Source organism: Vanessa cardui, chromosome 16, assembly GCF_905220365.1.
Source record: "Vanessa cardui chromosome 16, ilVanCard2.1, whole genome shotgun sequence".
NCBI lineage: Eukaryota > Metazoa > Arthropoda > Insecta > Lepidoptera > Nymphalidae > Vanessa > Vanessa cardui.
Window position 1 is genome coordinate 9033658 of NC_061138.1, and position 27301 is coordinate 9060958.

General features: G+C 32.5%; 2 protein-coding genes across 2 annotated transcripts; one reads left to right on the forward strand and one right to left on the reverse strand.

Annotated features, from left to right (window-relative positions):
* The first annotated feature begins 238 nt into the window (after positions 1-238).
* On the forward strand, positions 239-6409 carry LOC124536508 (retinal homeobox protein Rx3). The gene is made up of 3 exons (XM_047113064.1): positions 239-669; positions 962-1076; positions 4697-6409. Exons 1-3 carry the CDS (start codon positions 463-465, stop codon positions 5290-5292), a joined length of 918 nt encoding a protein of 305 aa, XP_046969020.1. The 5' UTR covers positions 239-462; the 3' UTR covers positions 5293-6409.
* Positions 6410-6899: 490 nt separating this feature from the next.
* On the reverse strand, positions 6900-26640 carry LOC124536361 (chitooligosaccharidolytic beta-N-acetylglucosaminidase). The gene is made up of 10 exons (XM_047112891.1): positions 26154-26640; positions 22070-22172; positions 21651-21860; positions 11437-11645; positions 10456-10789; positions 10195-10336; positions 9438-9623; positions 8498-8733; positions 7625-7860; positions 6900-7090 (listed from the first exon to the last, which is right to left on the reverse strand). Exons 2-10 carry the CDS (start codon positions 22162-22164, stop codon positions 6909-6911), a joined length of 1830 nt encoding a protein of 609 aa, XP_046968847.1. The 5' UTR covers positions 22165-22172; positions 26154-26640; the 3' UTR covers positions 6900-6908.
* Between the last annotated feature and the right edge of the window lie 661 nt (positions 26641-27301).

Below are 27301 nucleotides of genomic sequence, written 5' to 3' on the forward strand. Positions count from 1 at the left end.
TTAACAGTTTCAGTGCGAAATTAACCGCATTTATACAAAATTTATATTTACAGATACGACATAACTCAATCTACACCTATTTTAAACACAACCCCTGAGAGAACGTCACGATTGGCTGAATCCTCCATCCCCTAGGGCGTTCGGCCAATCACACTCGACTATTATACTGCGAAGGGGTGGAGTCAGGGTAGTTTATAGCACTGTTTTTTCGCTTACTCAAACAGTGTAGTGACGAACATCTCTGACGCAAGACTTTTTAAAAACGAGTTCGAGTGCCGATATTCTCGTATCACATACGAACTTTTCGTATGAAATAAATAGTGAAAATGTTGTTTAATTAAAATCAAATTGTTCAATAACACATTTTATATTATTAAAATGTCAATTTAATGCATAGTTCTTCGCATATCGAAAAAAAACTTTGGGATATAATTTGGGGATATAACCTCGCAAACTTTGACAATGGCTGGACCATATCTATCTCCGTTGCCAGGAGATCTTTTGACAGAGTACATGTTCGGTAGACGGCGGCAGAGACGAAATAGGACCACATTCACACCGCAGCAATTGAGCGAGTTGGAGTCATTGTTTCAGAAGACGCATTACCCTGACGTGTTTTTAAGAGAAGAAGTAGCGCTAAGGATTAGTCTTTCGGAAGCCAGAGTACAGGTATGTTTAAACAGCTGATAACGTATTTATATTAACTTCAATTACTTATAAACTATGCATGCAATTGCATTAGTAAGCAATATTATTATTATAGTAACACAAATTATGGTATATAAAAAAAAAAATAATTTACTTACTTTTATTGAAATTTCAATTCATTTTTTAAATAAATAATATTGTCTGCAACTGCATGTATAAACTGTATTGTTAGAAAGCATGCTTAACGGGGTTAAAAATATTTGGAAATTATAAATAAATTATTATCTGTAATTAATACAACGTAATTTTGAAGGTATGGTTTCAAAATCGTCGTGCAAAATGGCGAAAGCAGGCAAGACTGCAACTGTTACAAGATGCTTGGAGAATGCGCTGCCTTGGTCTCGGCACACCTCCCCTTGGCATGCCAGGTTTGAAGAAAATTCATATTTTTTTATAAACAAATAATATACACATAGACATACCACAAAGTAGTAATTTATATATTGACTTGTATTCGTTGAACAATTTGTGGCTTTTGCTTTTGCAAATGATATTTGCTATTCCACAACTTAACCGCTAATTGGCTATTAAATTTTTGGCGACGTAGTTCTCCTCATAACGTAATTATTAAATAACTATTAAGTATAACATTTGGTTCATCTGATTTTTTTATCCTATGGTAACATTTTCTAAAAGTGATTAAATGGATTTTTCAAAATAAATATTTGACGAAAATATTTTTAGGTTTCGGTCCGTTTCAAAAATTAGCTTATTGTTAAATTAATAAATGAACAATTATTTTATTTTTAACACTTACAAGTAACACCTACAGTTTATCACAGAAAATTTATAAAAGTCTGTAAACATATAAATAATTGAAAACTGTTTTAATATATTATTTTACTAGATTATTTCCATTAAACTTTTAATGAAAAAAGTTAACTAGATACCAAATTCGAGCAAAATCAATGAACACTTCTAATTATCACGCGTACAATAGCAAAAAATAATCTTATCTAGTAAATTACTACTAATAGACATGATACAGGGTTAAGCAACCGGCAAAATAAAACGACAAATTTAAAAAGTTATGACATTATTATTACTCAATGTTAATCTGCAAGCTGTTCTTTGATTCGCAACTGAACATACGTCAAGGATGTAGTTAGTGATCTGAATGGGGTTGGCAGCGCTTTGTACCTCTGATATGCATGTGATTAAAGTTAGGGATTGTTGCACAGATTAAATTCTCTTTCCATCTTTTATACCTTCCTTACACGTCAGCATTCCTCTTTGAAATGATTTATATTAATACATGTAAAGAATACTCTGTACATGTTTTTTATATATTAGTAGTGCTTGCCCGCGGTTTCTTTCGCGTTTTAGTGTGTTGGTTGACATTTGTTAGACAAAAAAGTAGCCTATGTCCTTTCATGGATTTCAAGTTTGCTTCATACCGAATTTCATGTAATTCGATTTAGCGGTTTGGTCGTGAAAGACTGACTGACAGTCAGAGTTACTTCCATACATTCATATAGAAATAATATAGAGGATTGATATTTCTCGTACGGAGTACCATACCATTTGGTACAGTCAAAATTGAAACAGATAAAAGATTTAGGAAGCTAAAATGTAAGCTTATTACATATTATAAATACTTGGTAATACATAAAATCATAAATGATTTTATTTATATAGTTTATAGTACCAATATGGAAATAATATACCTACTGCGCCGACCCAAATACTTTGGAACAAGAATACAGAAAAAAATATGTTTATATGGCCAATGCCTTTCTTATCATATTCCTTAGAGTTTATTTATTGCGTAATTAGTCAGATAAAGAAAAACGCGAAACTAAAATTAATATCTTCCATATAACTGTTTTTTAAATAACTCAAATACTCAAATGGAGAGCTAAAATAACCAATAGATATTTATCTCGTGCTTGGGGATATGAGATCGAAATTCTACCACATGTGTATCATTGGAGAACTGTGATGAAATAAAACTTTGTCCAACTTAAGGTTGTTGTCAAGACTATTATGGACTGAAATATTAGTTTATCAATCGACTAGCTAAACTAGACTAATGCTTCATCCATCAATGTGGAGGATGGACAACAACAGCCTGTAAATTCCCACTGCTAGGCTAAAGGCCTCCTCTCCCTTAGAGGAGATGGACGTGTGAGAGATTTTCATTTAGCAGATACAGGTTTCCTCATAATGCTGTCCTTAAGTGATGAGCATATGATGAATAAACAAAAATTAACGATGAATAGTTTCTTGAACAGATTCAAACAGCTTCTTTTCTTTTAAAAATCTGGTGTGCTGAAAATTACTGACATTTATTAAGTAATCATTCACAATTATAGTCGAACGAACGAAGACTTAAGTCTTCCCACAATATGATTATTATCCTACGAACAAGAATATTGAGAACACTCTGGTTCTCTCAACTTTTCCATAGCAGCTTTTCATGTTTAAAAAATCTATCACATGTAAATATCCTTTTGTTATTTTTCTTCACTCGATGAACTCAATAGCCAGATCGATTCAAGTCTTGAGTTTAAGATGTCTCAAGTTAAAATTCGTGTGTCAATTTTAAAACTACTACCAAGATATATTACTATACTCTAGTATAAGAGAGACTGAGACAGAGCTTTTTCTCGTAGAGTCATGACATGTTAAAAATGTTACATCATCACTACTAGTAATAGTTTACTAGAAAAAAGTATTTTTGGAATTACACGCTTTATAATTAGAAGTGTTGACTTTATACAAATTTAAATAATCTTTTGAAAAATTTACTTATTTCTTTATTAAATGTTTATTAAAAATAAACAAGTAAAGTTACATTTATTAAACAGAGCCTTTAAATATCTACTGCTGAAAGACAAGACAAGCCTTAACTATCTCGATTTCGACCAGCTCCGTACACTGTGATTCCATTGTTTTGTCCACTACCTCCTAAAATCGCCAGTCCATCTGACCGCGGCGCCTGTCCTTTGTATTTATTATATAGATTTGTGCTCTCCATTTGAGGACCACCTACTGGTTACCAAAAAAGAACTCCTCTCGTTTTCAGGAGGTCGGCAGGAATTCCACTACTCTATTATAATGCGGGTCGATTATTACTTAATAACTCTACGTCATATTTATTCATCGAATACATGGCATTAGAGTTTTTCTCAAAAATTTCAATAATACCTTTTTTCGTATATTACAAATATTCTATCCAAAAAATATTGTAGTGAATATTTTTGCCCGCAATTGTTGTAAAATGTCCTGATCGAATATGATCTGATACAATATTTAGCAAAATATTTCGGATGTCATAACTTTCACGTTTGATGCGTTTACTGAGTTGAATAAACTTAAAATTTATTTATAATGCTCAACGAATGAAATCAGACATTTAAAATGAAAGCTGCGCTTATCAGATAGGATCTCACGACCCTTTCTCAAGTAGGTTGTTTTATCTACAAGATCGTATCGGCTTACCTGAAGTCGATAAAATATTTTGGTTTTCTTCTCTATATTTCTAATATTTCAGTTTCTATAACTGTTATTGTAGAACAGTTTATGAATTTAATCTTTCCGTAATTTGAACGTCGGTTAAATAAATGTATATTATAATTCCATATTTTATAAAAAATTGAAATATATACAATAAATTACCTTCAGTTATCTGTAATTACAAATATCAATGAAATTGATATGACGCTATCTTCCACAAAGCTCTTAATTAGAACTCCGCGAACTCACAAAATAGTTTCATTAGCAAAAAATCCATGTGTTTTTATTATAACACATATAGGGAGAAAAGACAAAGCCATTTTTCGGAATCGGCTGAAACATAAACAATAACTTTTAAAAATATACTCAGAAAGAAATTTATATCCTTCAATTTACTTATTTCCGTATTCTACATATCCAATATTAATTATAATCGCTCTAATTTTGCCAAAATTAAAAATTACCAATATATATTCAAGCAGATTATTTGACCATTTTTATAATAAAACAATGACTAATTTCGTTACAGGACATACAAAGCCACCGGAATCCTCGCCCGAGGGTGGCGAATCACCAACGCCCAAAGAATCGCCAGAGTCACCAGCCATGGAAAGTAATGGCGAATTGAAATCACCTCGACCCGATACCTACCACCACAATGGCAACATAACTGAGAACATGCCCGCAATCCCACCACACGATATGCCTCCCCCTATGCCGTATGCTAATGAAGACGGGAGAATGATGCAACAGCCACCCTTCCCTTTCCCACCATTATTAATGACGCCTCAGCTCGACAACGAAGTGGTGCCCACTGATTTACGAGTGATGACTTCAAAGAACAACCCGTGTCACTGCGGGACGTCTGGAGAGGAAGTAGACGAACCTCAAAACTTGGCGTACCGCAGGCGAGGCGAGGCGAGCGACAGCGAAAGCGACACCGAAATCGATCTCACCTCTCACTCCAAAGACGACGATTTGCGAGAATCTGAGCGACTTGCTAAGAGGATAGCCACGAACATATTCAGAAGTGACGCCGTTCTGCACGATCTGCTACCGAACGACCTCAGCATGGGCATGAAGAATATCAACGAAAGAAATCTCGGTAGAAACGTATCGATGTAATTTTAGATTTCGTGTACATTTCTGTTTCTAGTCAATATTGTATTTTATAGATTTGTAGATAATTGTTTATTTATACGGATTAATATTAATATCTAAGTTCGTGAGCCGTTGTAGATAGCGTACTGCAAACCAAAAATGTACTTTTTAGACTGTATTTATTGAATTTGTTTATTTAGTTTTAGATTTAAAATAAGAAATTGGGAAATGAGTAATAGATCAAAGTTAGAAAAATCATTTTATTTTGTCAGTATAAAGGTTTCTTAGCCAGTAATTAACCTGAGGCAGTACTTGGCGGTTTTGTGTGTTACGATTATCGTCGTTTTAACATTTGGCTAAAGTTTTATGGGATCGCTTTAATTTAACGCACAAAACCGAGTGTACACTTCGCCTCATACCACTTAATAAATTACTTTTAAACGATTTTTCGCATTTACATTTTCCTCCATTATTTTAAATTGCAATAAATAATACGAATAATTAATTTACATAATATCAAACTTAGACATATAAAATATTTATAAAAATTGAACACTAAAATTAATTTAACTACATTAAAAATATGAGATCGCTCGGGATCTTAGATAGTAATGACTACCTTTATTGTCTTTTATTAACGTACTAACAAACTTAATTATTTTACATATATATAAATTGTTTTTCATTTTCCGTATAAAATACTAAACAATTAGTTAATAAATAAAAAAACAAGGGCGCTGTAACACACATTTTAACTTTATTTAATTATTCTTATTGTCATGAAAATGGGAATTTTATAGTAATACATTTTCGGTGAAACCAGTCAGACGTTATAGTTCCGTAACTACAGCTGTGACAGACAGACAGAGTCGTTATAGGCTCAGAAACATCATTCTTAGATATTCATCTATTTAATGGAAATCTTTGATTTCCAATAAGTGTAATAGATTTAGTTTTACTACTTTATATTATTTTCAACTATCTTAAAACCTTATAATATTTGTTATGGTGTCCTTGTCAAGGCAGTTTTACAACGGCAAGATTCTGATAAAATAAGTCTCCTCATCTCTATGAAACGCGATTTTCCGTTCTCACATCAGGCGCTTTGATGTTATACCATTTGATTTTCGCTACCGCCTTCAATCTGTAGGAATAGAAAACAACCATGAAATATGAGACACATTTAATAAACAATATTATATTATATATTGTATGTAGTGTTGAGCCGAGTCGAGACGGCCCAGTGGCTAGCGCGCACATCTTAACCGATTGCGGACCTCAAACCCAGTTAAGCTTCACTGAATTTTAATGTGCTTAATTTGTGTTAGTAATTCATTTCGAAAACATCGTGAGGAAACTTGCGTGTGTCTAAAGCATTGGAAATTCTGCCACATGTGAATCCACCACATTGGAGCAGCGTGGCGGAATATGCTCCAAACCTTTCTCTCAAAGCGAGTCCTTAGTTCAGTAGTGGGAAATTTATAGGCTGCTGTTTTTATCGTATGTAGTGTCGCATGTGATGGGAGCGTTTCATGGAGGAACTTCTAGGTCGGTACCCAGTGAGACGCCGAGCAGTGTGGGGCGCGTGCCTTGCGACGCCTCGACTCGTCAAGGTGAGACAGTACCTGCGTTGGGCGCGGCTACACGCAGCGCAGGTCGTGCTGCGCGCACCAGGCGGGCGCCAGCGCGTCGGAGCGCACGCCGCGCGCGGCCAGGCGCGCGCGCACGCGCTGCAGCCGCACCTCCGCCGCCGCCGCGCCGCTCGCCGGGTCGGCCCACAGCCGCTCCGCCACCGCCGCCGCGCGCGGCCACACGCGCGTGTCTGCGCGTGTCACGACCCGTCACGTTACACTCGGTCGCGTGCGAACATTCACGCACAAGTTATTAACTTCGGGATATTTAATATGTTTTTTTATTTTTGTTCGGTTCACGAGACTCTCGTGAACAAGACATTCGTAGACAATGTCGAAATATCGAGCTCCACCGGACAAAAATAAAAAACATGGTAAATATCCCGAAATTAATAACTTTAATAATAAAAATAACCATGTTAATTTAAAATCCTATTCACGCACAATTTATGGATCGTTACTCCACCATATTATTTTGACCCACCAATCGATGGATTTCGATTTTATTAAAAAAAAGTCTAGAGAGAAAATTATAGGAGGTTATACAGAGCCAACGTACATATTTCCCTACATGTAAATTAAACTTAATAAAATATTAAAATGAAAATAAAAATCGAATTAAAAATTGTTCCTACATTTGATTTTGAGATACTCCTCTATGATACAGAATTTACCTAGATAATGTTAACATACTTTATATTTTTGTAAGTTAAAAGAACCCTCACCTAAGGCTTGTGCGTCCACATATTCACTCCACATGGCGACCTCTCCTCCCAGCATGTTGGGGTCGCGTGGCAGAGTGTGTGCGTACATCCTCCTCCAGTTGGAGTACTTGGTGTTCCCCCAGAACCCGTGGTCCAGGTACCAGATGTCCTTGGGAACGGATATGGTCTTGTAGCCCATCCTTATCAGTTGCGTTAATAGTGAACTACTGATTGGTTCCCAGACTTCTATTACATATCTGCAATTAATACAATATATATTTAATATCGTTTGTCCTGTAACGCAATTATAACATACTTGATGATCATAAATCCTTAATACCATTTATTATGTAACACTCATATATGTATATCATAAACGAAATAATGTATACCCATTAGTAAGCCATTTACGGACTTAATCCATTAACGGCCAAATAAGAGACATTTGCTTATAAAGTAATATTGTCTCTAATTTTCAAACAAATTCCATAACAAACTTCATTACAATCTTATCAAAATCAAAGTGAACTTAGTTTCAGTATCAGTACAATCATAAATGTAAAGTTGTAACGCTTGAATGATTTATAGAATTATAGTCGAAGAAGGAGGAAAGATTCGGTATCAGCTTTTCTATATGCACACAAACACTTATTTTTTTATTCAATTTTACCACTTTCGACAATGCCCCTTATAATAGAATATAGCACTATTACAACACTATGTTTTAACCAACGAACTTAAAGTGACTAATTCTTTCCAAAAATATTAATAAAAAACATTATACAATAACTTATTATTACAAAAATCATTTCAGTCTATTTATAAAAGCTACTTGTTATTTAGAAATCACGCGATGGTAATTATTTATCGGATTCACTTTCGAAAGTCACTTACCGGTCTTTATCTAAATACTTCTGTATACGATGGGTCTGGGTAAGTTCCGAAGACCAAATCATAACTGGCTGCTTATCAGTTTGTCCCACTGCCGCCAGCTCCTCATCCCAGATCTTGAGGGCAGTTTCGTGAAACTCGCCCCACAGTTTGATGAATCCTTCCACGTTTATCTCGTAGCCTTTGTTTTGCATGTAAGAAGTTATCTCTTCGGAGGAGTTCCAACAGTTGAAAAATACCTGAAGAATACTTAGAATGATGAATCGAAGTTATTAAATTTGTCATATTACCAATATGAATCTCATAGTTAAGATATCGCTTGGCATGTTACTGATTATATTTGAGCTTAAGTGCTAATACGGTTGTATTTACCTAAGGTACCATACAATGATAGGATATATTCATATATAGCTACAGGTCAGCATAGTTTAGTGTAGTTTTTTTTTATATTGATAAGTCAAAGTTGGTATCTTTACTCATTTCTAAAGACCTTTAAAACAAAAATAAATTGTGTGTCTTATAAAAAAATCAAGGTAAAAATTTAATGCGCAATTAAGACGGATCGATGACATTGTGAGTCGCTATGGCCCAGTGGTTAGAATGCGTGCATCTTAACCGATGATTGCGGGTTCAAGCCCAGGCAGGCACCGCTGATTCATGTGCTTAATTAATCTTTATAATTCATCTCGTGCTCAGCGTTGAAGGAAAACATCGTGAGTAAACCAACCTGCATGTGATAAATTTCATAGAAATTCTGCCACATGTGTATTTCACCGACCCGCATTGGAACAGCGTGTTGGAATATATTCCAAACTTTCTCCTCAAACGAAGAGGAGGCTTTTAGCCCAGCAGTGGGAATTTACAGGCTGTTGTTGTTCTTGTTGATAATATGGTAAATTCAAGTATGATTACATGGAACAGCGAATTATTGACAATGCCTTACCTCATCCCCTCCCACGTGGAACAGGGCAGGCTTAGGTAAGGTTTCAGCCAAGTCGCGGTAGAGGTCTCTCAAGATACGGTACATGGCGGGGTTGGCGGGGTTGAGCTGTCCGCACGGCGGCTGAATGCACAGGTTGCGCCAAGTTTTTGCGTTCACGCACACAGCGAGGTCACCGAAGCCGTATTCCTAGAAAAACATTCGGTTCACCAATTATTATAATATTTTCCGTTGATAAACATCTAACATTGACTGACCAAATAACGAACTTTACATACAATATATATATTCTATACGGTAAGCCGGAAGACCATGAAACCTTCAACAGAAATTCCTTATTTAATGTAACTACTGAACAATAATTTTCAAACATATATTTATATATCTACATTTAAATATGTTTATATATGTCACCCAAAATACAGAGCACGTTACCCAAAAAGACTTATGATGTAGATATATAAAAACAGATAACCTAATCGAAATACACTTGACTGTATGTAAGGAACCATCAAATATTTTACTAATGTATGTAACTTATCGGTTAAAATATTTAAAAATGAATTGGTCCTACTGACTCTCCATGATTTGGAATTAATGTTTACGCGTGGTTCATGCGTGGTTGAATATGTTCTAAACCTTCCTCTCAAAGAGAGAGGAGGCTGTGGCAAATTTACAGGCTGTTGTTGTTGTTATTGTTTACCTTTTTATTTAATTTAGACAACATTGTGTACTAGCTACAATTACAGTTAAAGCCTACCTTTCCCCACTGCCAGCCGTTGCCTGCGTGCGCGGGCGAATCGATTTCTATAACAACTCTAATTCCGCGCACTCGAGCATAATTTATGAACTCTCGGACTTCATCCGTTGAATATATCTCATAGGCAGAGTACGCGCCATACCTGAAAAGTGATCAGCATAATCATCTTCATCGCGTCTATGTTCTTGCTATTGTTTATATTCTTCTGTCCAAAATTTGTAAGTAATTTCGACAGTGCATTGTGCATTTTATTCATTTTACCTTGTAAATTGAGGAATACGTTTTGATTCCAATGGAAAACTATGGGAATCCGTAACGTGCCAGTGGAATACGTTCATCTTAACGGTCGCCATGGCATCTACCATTCTCTTGATATCATCCATCGGCACAAAGTTCCTTGATGTGTCCAGCATGAATCCCCTGTGTTTGTATACTGGTTTATCCCATATTTTAGCTCCGGAGACCAGACGAAGACTACATTTGTATTGTTCCTCATAATCTGACTTATCTGCTGATACCAGTTGACTAAACGTCTCTAGACCATGACGAGCACCAAACACTGTTTCTGCTATAATATGGATCACGGCGTTTTTCTCTGAAAAAGACGAAAATACCAAATAAGTTTTCTATAAAACAATTTTTTATCATTTCCTTCCTCTATTGAGCCCTCTGTGATTAGTTCTGCAAATCCGCACTCCTCCACAAATAATTAAAAAGAGAAACTCATTTTAAATTAGTCCCAACATTTAACTTTTTCATATTTAATAAAACAATATATGTATTTATTTTAATTGTTATTTCCACTGTTAAAAAAAAAAAACAATTACATTGTAGTCGTTATTAGTAGTGCAATGGCAAAATTGGCGAAGAAAACTCTTGCTATGCCGTTACTTGTCACGTGCAGAGTCGGATTTAAAGGTCTGGAGGACCCGGGGCCACAAAGAAGTGAGGGCCCTAGACAAACAGAAGCGTGAACACCCTAGTAATTATATTATTATGAATTAATTAGTTTTTTTTTAAATTAAATCAGTAAGCAATGATTTGTTTCGTATTTGTATCGGTAACTTTAAAATATTAAATAGTAACATTATTATAATTTGACTATATCTCAGTATTTGTTAACTTGCTGAAAACTGTGGCCCCCTCTCATGTGGAGGCCCCAGGGCAGTTGCCCCGGTTGCCCTCCCCTAAATACGGCCCTTGTCACGTGTACATAAAAGTACCGCCATTAAATATTCTAACCTTTACTTTGCACGTCCAAGCGATATTGCTCATCAGTTTCCCAAGTGAGCTCCAGGTCGGTGGTCTTCACGGTGATGTAAACAACGACGGGCGTCTCGACGATCTCGGTAACATTTCCGTCACATTCGTCGATCAGGTTCTGTGTGGTAACGTGAGTCATCTTCACTAGGATCTCGCGGGTTTCCACGGGTGCATTGCTGAGATCAAATCTGCGAAATTATATTAGAAGTGTTACTTATTTCTTCGTAATATGTAAATATAATACTAACAGCAATGATATTCTAATAGACAGATATGTTATATCCATACTAAACAACAGAAAAAAGTGTGCCGTGCCGGGGACCGTTTATTTTAGTTTATTTTTACATTTCGTTAAAAGTAAAAAGGATAGCTTGATAAAAACAATAAGAAAAAAGGATAACTAGATGTTTTAACTACACAAAACGTATTACTAGGTAATTATGATATATTATAACGTATTACTACGTAAAACGACTACAGGCAAACGTTCCAATTAGGACGTTTTCTAGTCTTCACTTTTTGCTCGTTAATAACATATCTGTTTATTACAACATCATTGACTAACAGTATGAACATAAAATCTAACAAGTTATTCTAAGTTGGAATTTAAACTATAATTGTATATTCTACATTAAATAATTCACCCAATCGAGTTGCATAATAGAACAATAGAAGAAGCGAGTCTTACTAAAATTGCGGATAAAAATTCCCACCACAGAAATTTCAGGTGCATGATTTTCTCGACGACCGCAAAAAAGTGAGTTAGCTAGTATATGAAATATAAAATATACCACATGTGTATCAACCAACTCGAAATAGACCAGCAAGAATAGCTCAAAAAAATCTCATCAAAAGTAACAGATCCAATAGGCATAATCATCACTGCATACAATAGTCATAAAGTATGTAGTTATTTAAATTTCGCAGATAAATTATCTTTTGTTTTAATTCATAAATACTGTTTATATTGTGTTAATGTCAAAACATAAAGAGGCGATATAAACAAGGATGAACCAAGTATGGAATATTCGATTAATAAAATCGCAGACGGTGGGCGTCGATAGTCCCGACTTGGCGATCACGATTTGCCTGTCAAATAAATGATCAAAGATCTCTTAGGTCGAGTAACCGTTATCACTTATAAATCGGTCGTTCACCCCGGCATAGCAATGCCAATTTCCACAAACGCTAAGCAAATGTTGTCATATTCATACATCAAGTATGGCGATGACCGGTGACCTCATCATAATACATCTTAACATTGATCATGCTTTCTAACATCTGCAAACACGCCTAGAATATGTACGATTATGACATTTTTAAGGCCTCATCATTTGAAATTTGTTTTCTTTTAAGCTATTTCATATATGTATTATACTTTTACTTATAATAATACTGTATCGTAACATTAAATGTAAATATTAATTATTTACCATTGGGATCAAAATAAAATAATTGTATTCAATATGCTTTTAATAATAATTAAAATAAATCATATTTTAATGTAATGACTTCTGTTTAAAAACAATAGGGCAGACAATTCTAACGTAACGTTGGCGTAATGTAAATATTTCTGGACGTCATAGTAGGCTTATTTTATATTAATCTACTTTCTATACTCGTAACAATCAGCTATAGCCCAGACAACGCAGGCCCAAGTTCAAGAAATAAAAATAAAACGTAATATTAAGTTTTGAAATTTGGTTACAGTGTTCATTCTGTCTTATTAATGAACGGGTTAAAAGTCTTGAACAATTGAAACTCTGGCTTTTTATTTTACCTTCGTCGCCTGGGCAATACAAAACTATTGATAAATCTGCTTTATTCTTTATACCTTGCTGCGATGATGATTTACATCTGATGACGACAATTTTAACGGAGACAGCCAACTGTATATTATGGTAAGGTCCACAAACACATGCCTCATACACATAAACCGATGGGATAGCAATCCGAAACCGCCGGAGGAGTTAAGGCGTCCAACGACTTGAAGTTCGTTGCGAGTCCGTGCGAAGTTAGGAGCATATCATCATCATAGCATATATACCACGCTGCTCCAATGCGGGATGATGGATTCACATGAGGCAAAATTTCGTTGAAATTAGACACATGTAGGTTTCCCCCGGTGTTTTCCTTCACCGTTGAACTCAATTTAATTAACACCAATAAGCACTTGAAAATTCAGTAGTGATTGCCTGGATATGATCCCTCCATCATCAGTTAAGATGTACGCTCTAGTCACAGGGCGCTCAGCTTATTACTATTAAGCTCATAACAAAATGAACACAATCTTATTCTGCATGTTACCAAAAGTTGATTTGTAACGAAAAAATCGAAATTATTGAAGGGGAATCCCCTTAATATGCGGGCCTAGATTAAGAGATCATTTAAGAGATTGATTCTTTACGCTATTATTTTAGGTTTGATACATTTTTTAAATATGGATCAAGAACGACTACTTATTTATCCTTATTTTTCGTAGTGAACTGGAAGGCATAAATTACTTTATAAGTATTATTTTCATTACCATAGAATCAATATACTTACTTACTCCAAATCCAGTACCTATTAATAGTACGACACAACTTAGATGTAGCATCGGCAAATTCAATAAAACCGATTACTGCCGATTTACACAACCAATAGAAATAGCTCCCTATCGCGCCATTCAACGCTATTCGTCGCAAAAGGTTCTCGCTTCAGAGAAAGCATCTAAATCGTCGTGTCAAATTGAAGAATATATTAGGCCATATGATATTAAAAGTTATTACTTTTCTGTAAAGATCATATTCACATAAGAAGTAAGTATTGTTGATTTGAGATAGCGTACCTAAATCGGATGTGATCAGTTATACGAATTTTGGCGATGCTACATCTAAGTTGTGTCGTACTATACATTAATATGTATGTACACGCAATAAGTCACACAGACAAAAATAATAACACGCACACACAAATAAAAAAGTATTGTAATAAGGTATAGGTATAGGTACTTTATTGTACTAAGTACAATCGTATTCATTGCACACAGCATCCCGTTATAAAGTAATTTTAGTTCATTATTATAATTTCATCGGACAATGGATATCACGTTTTGCTGTTGTAACTGAACCATAATAGATTAATTAAAATAAAAAAGCGATTAAATTATAAAGTTCAAATTTATATATCATATTCGATTCTACTATACACGCGGACGTGTCTGTCTGTCACGCTAAATTTAGCCCACAAGTCTGTGTAGTCGTTGGATGACTCCCAGAAAACAAAATAAAAAGTTTCATAATGGCGAGCCCTTCCAAACAGGGATCAAGAGAATAATCGTGCATTGACCGCTCAAACGACTGGAGCTAATGATCAAAACAGTCTACGCTGTATAAATATATAACGATATCTAACAACGAAAACACGAACTTTATCATCGTTCACTAATAGTAAAATGTCGTATGTAATGTTACATTTACGCAGCTGATAATAAAAACTCATTTTATTTGTAATAAAATTAGCTCATAAGCATAGTAACTTATAAATAATTAACGCCTTTAAACAGTAATTTCTCTATTTTTGTTGTCATTCAAAATCATATTAAAAGCACTTTTACAAGCACTTTTGAATCGTCATTTAACAAACTAAAATGAGTGAAGCTTCCAACACTAAATTAGACATTAACGAATTGCATCAAGCAAAAATTCCTTAACATACGACTATTTGCATTTTAAAATCAAAGTTAATTTTGTTAAAGCAAAAGGACGTATGTATTTAATACATTAATACATCGGATAAATTATATTTTCGTCCGTCAACTTATCGATGTTTATACATTGTTTTATTACGCTAAATCGAAGCATAAGACTTATTTATTGTTATACTTAAGACTACAGGTTTACAAATTTATCCAAACCCTTAATGTAACTTTAATTTTTATTTTTTATTTTAGTTTGCATGCGTGTTTTTATCACCAGGCAGTATCACAATTTAGATTTTTAAGGATAATTTGTATTTTAAATTCATTCATTTGCAATATAAACGTGAAACACCAACAAAATTATGCAGAATTTTGTAAATATTGAAATGTCAATTACCTTAAAATACCTTTATAATCAATAACTTTTTTTTAATTTATTGATATTGGATGTGTTTTTTTTATTTAGCAATGTTAACAAAATTATTACTTTACGTCCTTTCGGATTGTGAACAAGGCACATATATGCACATTAAGGTAGGTAGATGGACGACATGCTGTTAAGTGGTCGCCAATTAAATTGTCACAATAAGAAAAAAATATTAATTACATCGAAACGCACCACCAAATATGGAAACTGTAATGTTATATCTCTTTTGCCTGTGGTTGCATTGAGACCAGCATAAAACTAAGTGTTGCCCTTTGGTGGTAGAATAAATGAAGAAAGGCCGACATAGCCATCGGGCTTGGAAGTAGCAGGCGGGACATTAAATGTAAATTTATGTTTCAAAAATCCTGTAGCATTTTTAACTATTCGTATATTTTCGACACATATTAATCTCTTATATAATAAATAAATATGAGACAACATCACATACATTACTCTGATCGCAATGTAAGTAGTTAAAGCACTTGTGTCATAGAAATCAGAAGTAACGACGTTACCACAAACACCCAGATCCAAGACAACATAGAAAACTAATAGTAATCTACATCGACTCGGCCGGGAATCGAACCCGGGACCTCAGAGTGGCGTACCCATGAAAACCGGTGTACACACCACTCGACCATGGAGGTCGTCAAAATATAATAGTGACACAGCTAACTTATCAACAAACGTTTCTTTAAAATGGATAACATATGATATAATATTTTAAAATTTTAAGTATAAAAATTAAAAGCTAATAGATATTTGGTACGTGCAGCTGAAATAATTCAATATTATTTCATTAAATATCAAATAATATTTAATTATTTTTAGTATAGCGTAGAAAGTGTAGATAACGTAGATGGATTATAATATAATACATATTAAATATAATCGAAGCACAATGGTCAAATTACGTCAATAAGAAAATAGTCAAATTTAGTCCGTACGCATTAGCAGGAACATAGTGCGTAAACATGACGTGAAAACTATCTGGAGTATAAATAAATAACATGGCGTCTAACGCTATAAATATATTAAATAATCGTGTATCAACCACAATTCGATAGTAGTCGCTGTGACGCAAGGAGTGTCACGGGACTTAAAAATAAACAGACGGACGGGAGACACCTGTATCATTATATATTTACACAAAGCTCATGTGTGTGTGCGTGGTCAAAAACAATGTAATATTATGGCTGGTTTTACGAGTCAAACACACATAAACTGTAATATGCCATTACATTGTAAAAGAATTTTCGTCTTAAATATATGTATATAGGTAATATTATAATTTTATGATAATTGCGCAATCCATGAGGTTATTTGAAGCATATTGTATTTATTTTTTGAGCTGAGTTTTTGACGTCATCAAAAAGTAAAAACTCATGTACCCAATATTTTTAACGCTTATAATTTTTACATATAAATAAGTTTATAATCTGTGCAATCAAAGCAAAACACACAAGGTTGAATCAATAGAACATTAGGTTAAATGAGTAATTTAAAACATTTACTGAAATGGTCATATTTCAAGAACGTCATATCTCGCCTACATATTATCATCATACTCATAACATGCGTTGTTTGTGTAAAAAAATGTTTATAGGCTTATTTACAAACACAACAGACAATCACGCTAATTGTAGGATATTTTGCATTCTATTGCATCTTTGCATTGAACTGCAAACATAATTCCAATATACTAAATAATTAGATTGTATTTTTTTTTAACTAATAATAATGATTAAAGTGGTTCGCCGTTTAAAGACTATATTATGACTTTGTAGTCCTGAAGTCTCCAATTAATCTCGGGTCAAGTCAATTTAAAGTTATATAGTTTTACGGACAGCAAATTATCACAAGTAGCAGAGATTGACAGTTGGCAGCGTTTACACTTCCACGCTTCGGAAAGAACTTAAAAACTTGGTCTTGCTCTTATACCCTCCTCTAGTATAGGATTGCTGTTCAATAGTTTTATGAGAATTCGTACTCTGCACGTACTTGTTTCCACGTGATACAGTTGGATGATATCCGTTTTGAAAGCTCGCCGTCCAAAATCAGTTAAGGCATTATTACAGGTATAAGATAAATTTATACCATTCTGTTATTTGTTTTATTCGTTTTGTGTTTCCCGATTATCATCATGTGGAACAACTATGTCATCAAACATTGTTTGGTGCACTGACGGCTCTGCTAGATTCAGATTCACTGTATGCATTACTGATAATGACCACAGTAGAGCACATCCTTGATCATTTGCGAGAACTAGTATAAAATTATAATGCGTATAAGGCTCAGAATCATAGAGTGCTAAACAATGTAAATTTGGATGTAGGAAATAATCTCCAAATACTATATCAAACTTTAAAAATATATTTCACCTAAAGGAAGGGGTTTTACTAAAAGGGATCACAATTGATCACAATTTTAAAATATTATAGAGGCAGAACAACAACTACTGTGTTTAGCCAGTTATTTATATATTGAATACTTGGTAAAGTCTGTTTGTATTCATCTTACAATAACTAAGATGACTTACAACCGAAAACAACATATCTATGTTATTCTGGTTGTTGTTATTTACCGGTGTCACTCATGTTGTTTACTTATTATTATTGAGGTTTGATATTTGGACGACGAACGACAGGATATACTTTCGTCGACATTAATAATAATAATATTATGAATTCAGTAATGTTTATATTTATGTACTGTTTATGCATTGCCGCTATAATTTCAATTAAGAGTTACGCGATAAACGCTTTAAGCAATTATTAACGGCGTTTCAATTTGACACAGAAATAAATTACAATGCAATGTATCAAAATTAGTTTTTATCTTTCCGGTATTGCCTGCTGAGAGGAAACTGTACAACAAGTGTGAGCAAAGAACCGTATCTAAGCTAGTCGCTAGACTATGAATACCTTTTATACAGAGTGTTCTGAAAATGTAGATTTAAGGTAGCGTTAGTAATACAAATCCTGACATCTTTAACTATCCATCAATTGACGCAAATTACAATTATTTTTGTTTATTAATAAACAGGTATTAAACACTGTGACGTTTTTATCCAAAATAAAGCTCTTATTCTTATTTTTAATATCAGCGAAATTGTTGCTTAGAAAAAAAAAAAACATTTTGTCCCTATATTTTTTCAGTTTTATATGGATTCATCTCGTTAGGTCACCTGTATAATGTATAAAATGACTAGGTTCACTATTTACTGTACATGTTCGTGCGTAATACAGTAACAGTTAAATCATAAATAAACCAAGCTCAATTATAAGAAAATGATATATAAATTATTATTCGCATTATGTAGCCGTCACGGGTGTTGCTTTGTGTTGCCAAGGTTATGTATAATTTATAGAATGCTTGTATACAAAACTTTAAATAAAAAAATATACGTTATAAATATGTAAGATTACGTCGCGTAAAAAAAATTATTTAGATTATTAAAACTAACTGTTTCACGTGGTCTTATCCACGCTATACTTTCACAATTCAACTCCGTAGACTTTCTTAAAATTGGACATTAAAATGTTTTTTTTTCGAATCCGAATTAATTCTAGATATTAGCCATCAAACGAATAAACAAACTTATCAGCTATATCACATTAGTCTAGATTTCTCTTAAAATTTAAGTAAGCTAGTTCTTAAATCATTAAAAACTAGCTTAAATAAAAGTTTATCATATAAATGGGAAACTACTTTTTTAAATTAGTCATTTCGCTTCAGCGTTTCGGCAAATTCTTTAAAGAGATTGACTATCTAAAGTCTTACATCCTTTGATAGCTTTCTAGGTTAATTGTGTGGTAATTATGCTTAATTTAAACAGTCGTTTATATAAAAATACGTCGTCATCGTAATACATGTAGAAGAATCAATATCCTTTTCAAATATACATTCATATTAAACAATTGCTTTTATTATATAGTCTTCATTAATAAAAATAAAATTATCATTTTATCATAATGTCTGTTAATATCCGTATTAAATTGCCGTCGGTCATAAAATATATTATAATGATAACGTTTATTTTTATTATCCAATGATATTCTTTTATCAAACAAATGTACGTGTGACATAAATATCCTATTTCGATTTATTTATGCAATTGTGAAATATAAATACAAATGGTAATTAAATAATTTTTACAAATACAGTTGTACAAAAATAATTTAACATTCATTAAAAAATAGTTTTAGAGAAAGCTTTTTACATTTAAACCCGGTTATCTTAGAAAATGCCAGATAGATATGAAGATTTTTTTGCGTTAGATAGAAGATCTATTATTATTGGCAATATATTATTAGAATTACAGACAATTATCCTAACGAGCGAAGCGATAACCATAAATGTGAATGCATTTGAAAATACAGGCATGTATAAATCAATCGAAGCCATAAATCAATCGATTATTTTCACCTTTTAAACTTATTTTCTATACAAGCCAATTATAGTAAACCTATTATAATGGACACAGATCTCTAATATCATATTAATGAATATTAGATTTGTATTTTGTATATACATATATTATCTGTGTCGTTATGCATCTGTCATCTCGAGTGACACACATCGCAAAAGCGCGGGAAAGTAAGATATATAGAAATTAGTGCGCGGTGAAGATGATGTGTGTGCATAGCGAACTGATAAGCTAGCTTTAAATATAATATCTATTTAATCTAATTGGTACATTGACCTTACATATGGACATTACACCTTTATTAATGTATCTGTTGATCCATCCCTTATCTCCTTTAAAAATTATGATCGTTTACTTATATATAATTGAAGTTTGAAGGAACAAAATGCAGATAATAAAAAATCATCATAACCACGAACGAATCTGCGGATAAGAAGTAGTCTTCCAATTTTTGCGTATGAAATATTATAACAATAAGAATAATTTATGTTATAGATGTGTTACAAATATTTTAGTTTTTATATTTATAAAAAAAGACCTTTTTATTATTATTCATAAAAACTTGTAAAAAAGTAGGTAGCATATAAAATAATTAAATATAATGCTAAGGTTTGCATTCGTGCAACATTATAATTTATTATTTTATTGCCTGATATAAACCCTGATTCAGCAGAGGAATCACATGACTGGGTCAAATATCAAGGCCTGATATTTATTATTGTTTATTTAATAAACAAACATATATGACAATGCTTGTTTTAATTTGTTTACAAACAATTATCTGATACAACTCGCGTACAACCTAAATGGTACGTTGCAATAGTAGGCTATGCACGAAGGCGTGTCACTCCATGGTAAACCATAGCATACATAAGTATGTATGTGTGCCGGATCTTACTAGATGTCGATGACTGATAAGACAGATAAAATATTTTTAAAATATATTATATTTAACAATAATTTAACGTGAGAGACTTTGTCATATACTCACACTGCAGTCTATTTTTGTATTCACTAAGTCCCAATTAGTTCGATCGTGATAAGATAAAACCTTATAACATATTTCGGACTTTTTTCATATATTATACACAACACGCAATCTTTAAACACATTCATCGTTCATTTTAATTGATTCTTACCACAGAAAATATCCTTTTTTTAACCTACTACGTCGAAGACCTTTGACAGACTTAGAAATGACTTAAAAAAATATGGAGTAGATACTTCTTTTAAAAAGCCTTTCATGACGTAATACTCCACATAAAATATATGTGCCTGATTAGTTTCTCTGACATTTTAATATATTTAGGTCCGTCCGTGTTTAATATATTAAAAAGACCACCTTTTTACGAATTACTAACATTTCTATAACCAACTTTAGTTAAGAGATTTACGTCTCCTTAGAATAGATACAACAACAAGCCAAAAACTATACTATACTTGTACATCGCAAAATGGTCCGTAAACCTTCACGCCACTGACAGAAATTATGAGTTTTAATTAATTATTTTTTTATCGTAGATATTATTTTTTTAATCATCACGGGTCCAATACGAAAAAGAGAAAATTCGTAATGGTGTAACAGCATCATTATAATTAAGATGATATAGATACACAATTATTGCGTACGAGAATCGTTGCTACGCTATACCTACCTTAAATAGTTAGGGTGTATCTTCACAGTCTGCATGCTGAGGGCAGCTGTAACGGGCCTAGGCCAGAGGCCGCCGAACCTGCCACAGACAGTCCTGCACAGGTCGATGCTGTCGTAGGTCAAGCTAGATACGTTCCCACGACTGCCTGGCTGTGGACGCTCGGATCGTTGGCAGCCCGCATCCGGAACGCAGTTGTACGTCCATGATGGTCTAGGAAAAAGTAAACACAACAAACTTTAGTAATTATAAATGCGAAAAACTGAATTAGGATTTTAATACTTTACTTATTTTACTTTTAAAATTATTAATTGTTAAGATATCCTATGCCAATGTTTAAACAACAAAAATACTTACTTTGAGTCAAATAATTCGTCTTCCTACCTTTATACTGATAACTTAGATAGATGACTTAAACTTACTCATATGCATTTGTCGTCACATTGTCGATGGAATTGTCGTTACAGCTCACCAAGTGCACAATTACGACAATGGCAACTATACATCGCCCGTCCATTTTCGCTACTAGAACAGAAATTAATTTATTTAAATTAAAATAATTACTTTCATCCAACCATAGAATTGTTTAGAAAAGCAAGCAAATCCAGTCTTATAATGATACATTATGAAGGTCATAAAGTCGGTTTTCATATTCATTTAAAAAGTGACCCGAGTGCCTGCTTTAAAGTTATTTCGCTAAACTGTTATTGCAAGGAATCTGATGTTATAATTAAGTTCAAATGCAAAATAAAAAAAACTACCTAATTTATAAAAAGTTTGTAAACTCTATGATTATGCATACATATTTCACACGACCTTTGGAACTATCAATAGCGAATTGCGCACAATTATACTATGATGATACAGAAAAAAAATACAAATTCTGCACAACAGTATCATGCATGTGTGTGTGTGTGTGCAAGTATGCATTAAAGCAATTGTATTTTATTACATCAAATCCGGCAAAGTTTTCCTTGTTCTTTGTTATATCAAAATTATACTGCATAACTCTTGAATGATTACATGCTGAATGTATTTGTGACCTTTAACGTTGTCTGTGTTACTCCTCGAACGATTAATTTACACGGCAAGTTTAGACAAACCGCGACGCTCTATCACTTTGAAACTATTCGGTTTGAAACTCATGCTCATAATAACAAATATTTTATATACAAATCATAGCATATATAACATCCCCTCTATGCCTTCTTAAATATCCCTCCTTACCTAAATTTCATCCCTTGAGGTATACGACATATGCAGAGAAAGCTCTAATACCGAAACTAACCTTTTTTGTACATTTTCCTTCAATACAAACGAACTTATCTCTACTATAATATGCATTTACACTGCTTCCAATTAAATCACTCCATTAATTGATGAAAGTCATATTAAAATCTGTTGCTTAGCTTAAAAGTACTCACGGCGAAAAGCAACTTTGTTTCATACTATGTAGTAAACATGTAATTTATACATTTATACACGTAAGCGATAGATTATTATTTGAAACATTAATTACTTTATAGAATTCAATAAAAAAATATGGCCACTATAAAAATGAATATTTTATTTATCACATTAAGTCGCATACTCTATTTCGTGCGCTGACGCTGGCGGGAAATGTTATCGCGATGATAGTAACGGTGGCAGGGCTATGTACTGGCCCATCTGATTGGGAATCCACTCATTATTCTACTAACAAACATTGATACTTATATAGAATTTGTAATTTATTCTGTTCCAGTTTAAAAGAGGTGAACTAGATTTAATTACTTGTATGTATCAGTAATTGCAGACTGCTAGCTAACTTTCGAAACATCATAGATCCCATTCTCTGTACCGTCAATAGACGGTATAAATAATCCTTACAAGATAGAAGATAATAATTGACCAATACTTCGACCTCCAACTTTTTTATTAACGTATTTATATAAAATAGAACATGATTCTATTGTATTTATTCGCAACGACACTTCCGCACGCAATGTTGACACGAAATTATGTTAAATACCGTAAGTGAATGCATTATAATTTCCCGTTCTTCGTTTTTACATACAATCGCTACTGTTATATTCAAAACAGTTAACACATTAACACATAGCTCTATATTATTAAGCATAAAAACACAATTTAAGATAATAGAGAACAGAATATAAAAATATTTTTACTTATTATTAGATACATTTTAAGATAATCTGTAATTATTATAAAAGGTCTTTGTTCTCATTATCCTCATTTTATTTAATATCTATGTAATAGTAACGCACCGTTGATATTTTTTGACACATCTGTCAAAAATATTCACAAACACCACAAAAGAGGTTTTAATCAAAAACAAAACTTAAACAATGTGTAATTATAAAATTTTGTTAATTAAAAAAAAATTAAAGCTAAAGTCCAATAATTGTGTAGCGTAAGCAATGAAAAACAATACCATGTGACATCACTATTTTATACATTGTTTCAATAGTTTCAGTAATAAAAACAAAGATGCTCCGGTTGATTGAACATGATTATACATAATGTTTCTTTTTTCTTTTCGTTTTAATGACCAACTTGTTTTACTGCTTAATATGTGATATTATACTTTGTATTTAGTTAATACATCGTTACTTTTTAAAGTAGACAAAAAGCAACGTAAACTTTTAGAATGTGAGCCATGTATGATAAGCGGAATCCACATTTATCGTCATCAGATTATCATAGTGCTCTTTGGTATATTATCATAGAATACCTTATGGTGTTTACTTATGGATAACGCTACAGATACGGATACGGTTTATTTATCTGTTTGAGAGCTATGTGGTCTATTTATAGACGTGGAACCTGAGACTGTTATCTGGATGGATTTAAGAAAGTAGGAAATTGTTGCATCTCTATGTTATATTCAAGATTATTACGTACATACGACATTGATTTTTTTTTGTTATAGGAATTATGAAAATTTTATATATATTTACGAGAAGTAAAATAAAACTAATAATTAATAATAAAGGAAAATTTATACTCAAAATATAAGTAAATATAGTTTAACTGTACCTATTGCATTAAAATTCCTATCATTTAATTAGTAGAGAATAAAGAATTACAATGGAGTCCCTTGTCGGTAATGTTCAATATAAGCTACATTTCGAACGTTAATATAATAGATTTTTTTTTATGAAAGACCCTTTTTCTAATAAGTATATTTATATTTTATAATTTTACTGTTTAGTTAGATACTATATTAAAACCATTATCGAATTTTTTAAGGATATATATGAATTTGCTCATAAGTCATAAAGCATTTACACAGACGAAAAAGTTATTGAACGTTTTCTATGCTCAATAGATAAATTTAAATCTATAACAACTACTTAAGCCTGGATCTACACGTATGTAGAAAGGATAGTTCAAGGAAATGCTTTCGCCTATCAATCACATAATTAACGACGACAACATGTGAAACATTTGTAGTGAAATTTCGACTAAAGCAAAGAACACGCGAAATAGGTGCGTTTAAAAGTTTAACGACCCCAACATTAGCTTGTATGATGTATATTAACTAACAAATATAAATAATGCATTACCTCAGACGACATTTAAAACTCGATAATTACGAATAATATTGCAAATAAGACATTTTTTATTCATTAATTTATTAAGGTTTTTGCTTTTAATTATTTACGAAGCAAAAAGTTGGGTGCATTTTATAAATTTGTAACAAAAATGAAATTCTCTTTTTCAAATTAATTCAATTCAATATTCATATTTTTATAAGGAAATTGAATAATGTAAAAATAATGATACTTCTAAACGGCATGATTAAATTCGTGAATTAAAACCTTTACTAATTATTAACTGGCATAAAGTTAAGCAAACCTCTTGATATTTAAAATTTGTATCGTAGTATATTCATATTGTAGGTATTTACTTTACTTCTCATTTAGTTGAAATAAAGGGAATGTTGCTGATAAGAATAATGTTTTGACTAAAATCTAAACACCACTTACAAAATAAAAAGCATAGCTAATTAAAAAAGGTTTTTTTTTAGACCAAAAATACAATCTATTTTTTTTTATTATGGCTTCAATGAAATAAAAATAATGCATTTTTAATTTTAATAATTTTACTATATTAAGCTTGGACAAATTTGTTTTGATTATTACGCGAATAGGTACATAATTGCAAAAAAAAGTTTAATTTGTAATTGTAATTTAATAGCTTTTAGTTGAAAAATGTTTGCACCTATTTAAGTATTTTCATATTCAATAGAGTTTTAGGTGTATTTTTTTTAACTATACCTATTTCTTAGGATAAGACTAGTTTTAGATATATGCAGGACTCCAGACATCAGATTAAGATGTAGAATTTATTTATACTGCGAAAAGTCAAAACTTTGAATGAAAAAATAAATAAAAAATAAACGACAAATTGAATATATAAACAACTTAACATAATTAAGTTCATATAAATGCAATATAATAATTAATATAATATTAGTTTACAGCATAAACACCTACTTACTTTTATTACTTTAATATTTGTTCTGAAATGCTATGTAGGATAAATAATATTGGTTACAGTGAGTTTTCTAGCACACAAGTCACACAACTATCACTTTCGGTCGGTGCATTATAAATGTCTTAAGCTTCAAATTGATTTACAATCACATACTTTTATTTGATCTGAAATATTTATTTTTACCGAACCCTTATTTTTAAGTTCATAACCTTGTATCGCAGTATCCTGCCGAGGAGGAATTGCTTTTATTTTTCACGCAAAGTCGCACTAAACCGGACTGCACTTTTTGTTGTTTTATATAATCTTTTTTTTTTTAGCGATAACCACACTGGCTGCGATCGCGGCGCGGTTCGCGTGGAATATGGTCTGAATTTTGCTTGGTAAGAATTTAAGTAGTTAATATTGTTGTAGTTTAGCGAACGCTACTTCGGCACCATTATCAGACGTTGATGAAGGCGCGCGCACGAGCGTAGGGCGCGAACTGCTCTGATTGGATGACTTGCCACGATTTCTCGGCAGCTCCGCTATTTGGCGGGAGATCTGTGTCGTAATTATGTAACAATGTATGGTCAATTAAAAAAATACAATTGTCTTCCTATAAACAGCCTTTAACGACAAGTTAATTATTCACTGCGTTTATGACAATTGATATGATAGTTTTATTTTCTTTACGTATGTTCTTCCGATTGGATATCATAAATATTTTGTTTACTATTTACGCGATGTATATGACAAATATAAATATTTATAAACATTTAAATTGAGAACTATTAACAGTTTCATTAATGTTGGATTAATTAGTTCGCTAAGTTTTTTTTTTACAACACAATGCTGACCTAGGATTTTCTGCGAACAGTGTCTGTACGCTGTCGCCTTTAACGCGAGTTTAATTAATCGTGTAAGAATTATATTTATAAGTTCATATCATGATATAAATTGATCGTACGCACGCAATAATAGTGCTGATATACGAAAGATTTATGCTCTTTAATTCTTCATGGTACACAATCAAATACTACATGATATTAATTCAACGCTGAAGTAAATGTTAAGGTGTCTAATACATATATAATATGACAGTTTTAAATTTGTTTTGTATTTTTCTTTTTTGGTCTTTATTAACATAAGAATTAAAAACATTAAATGCTAAA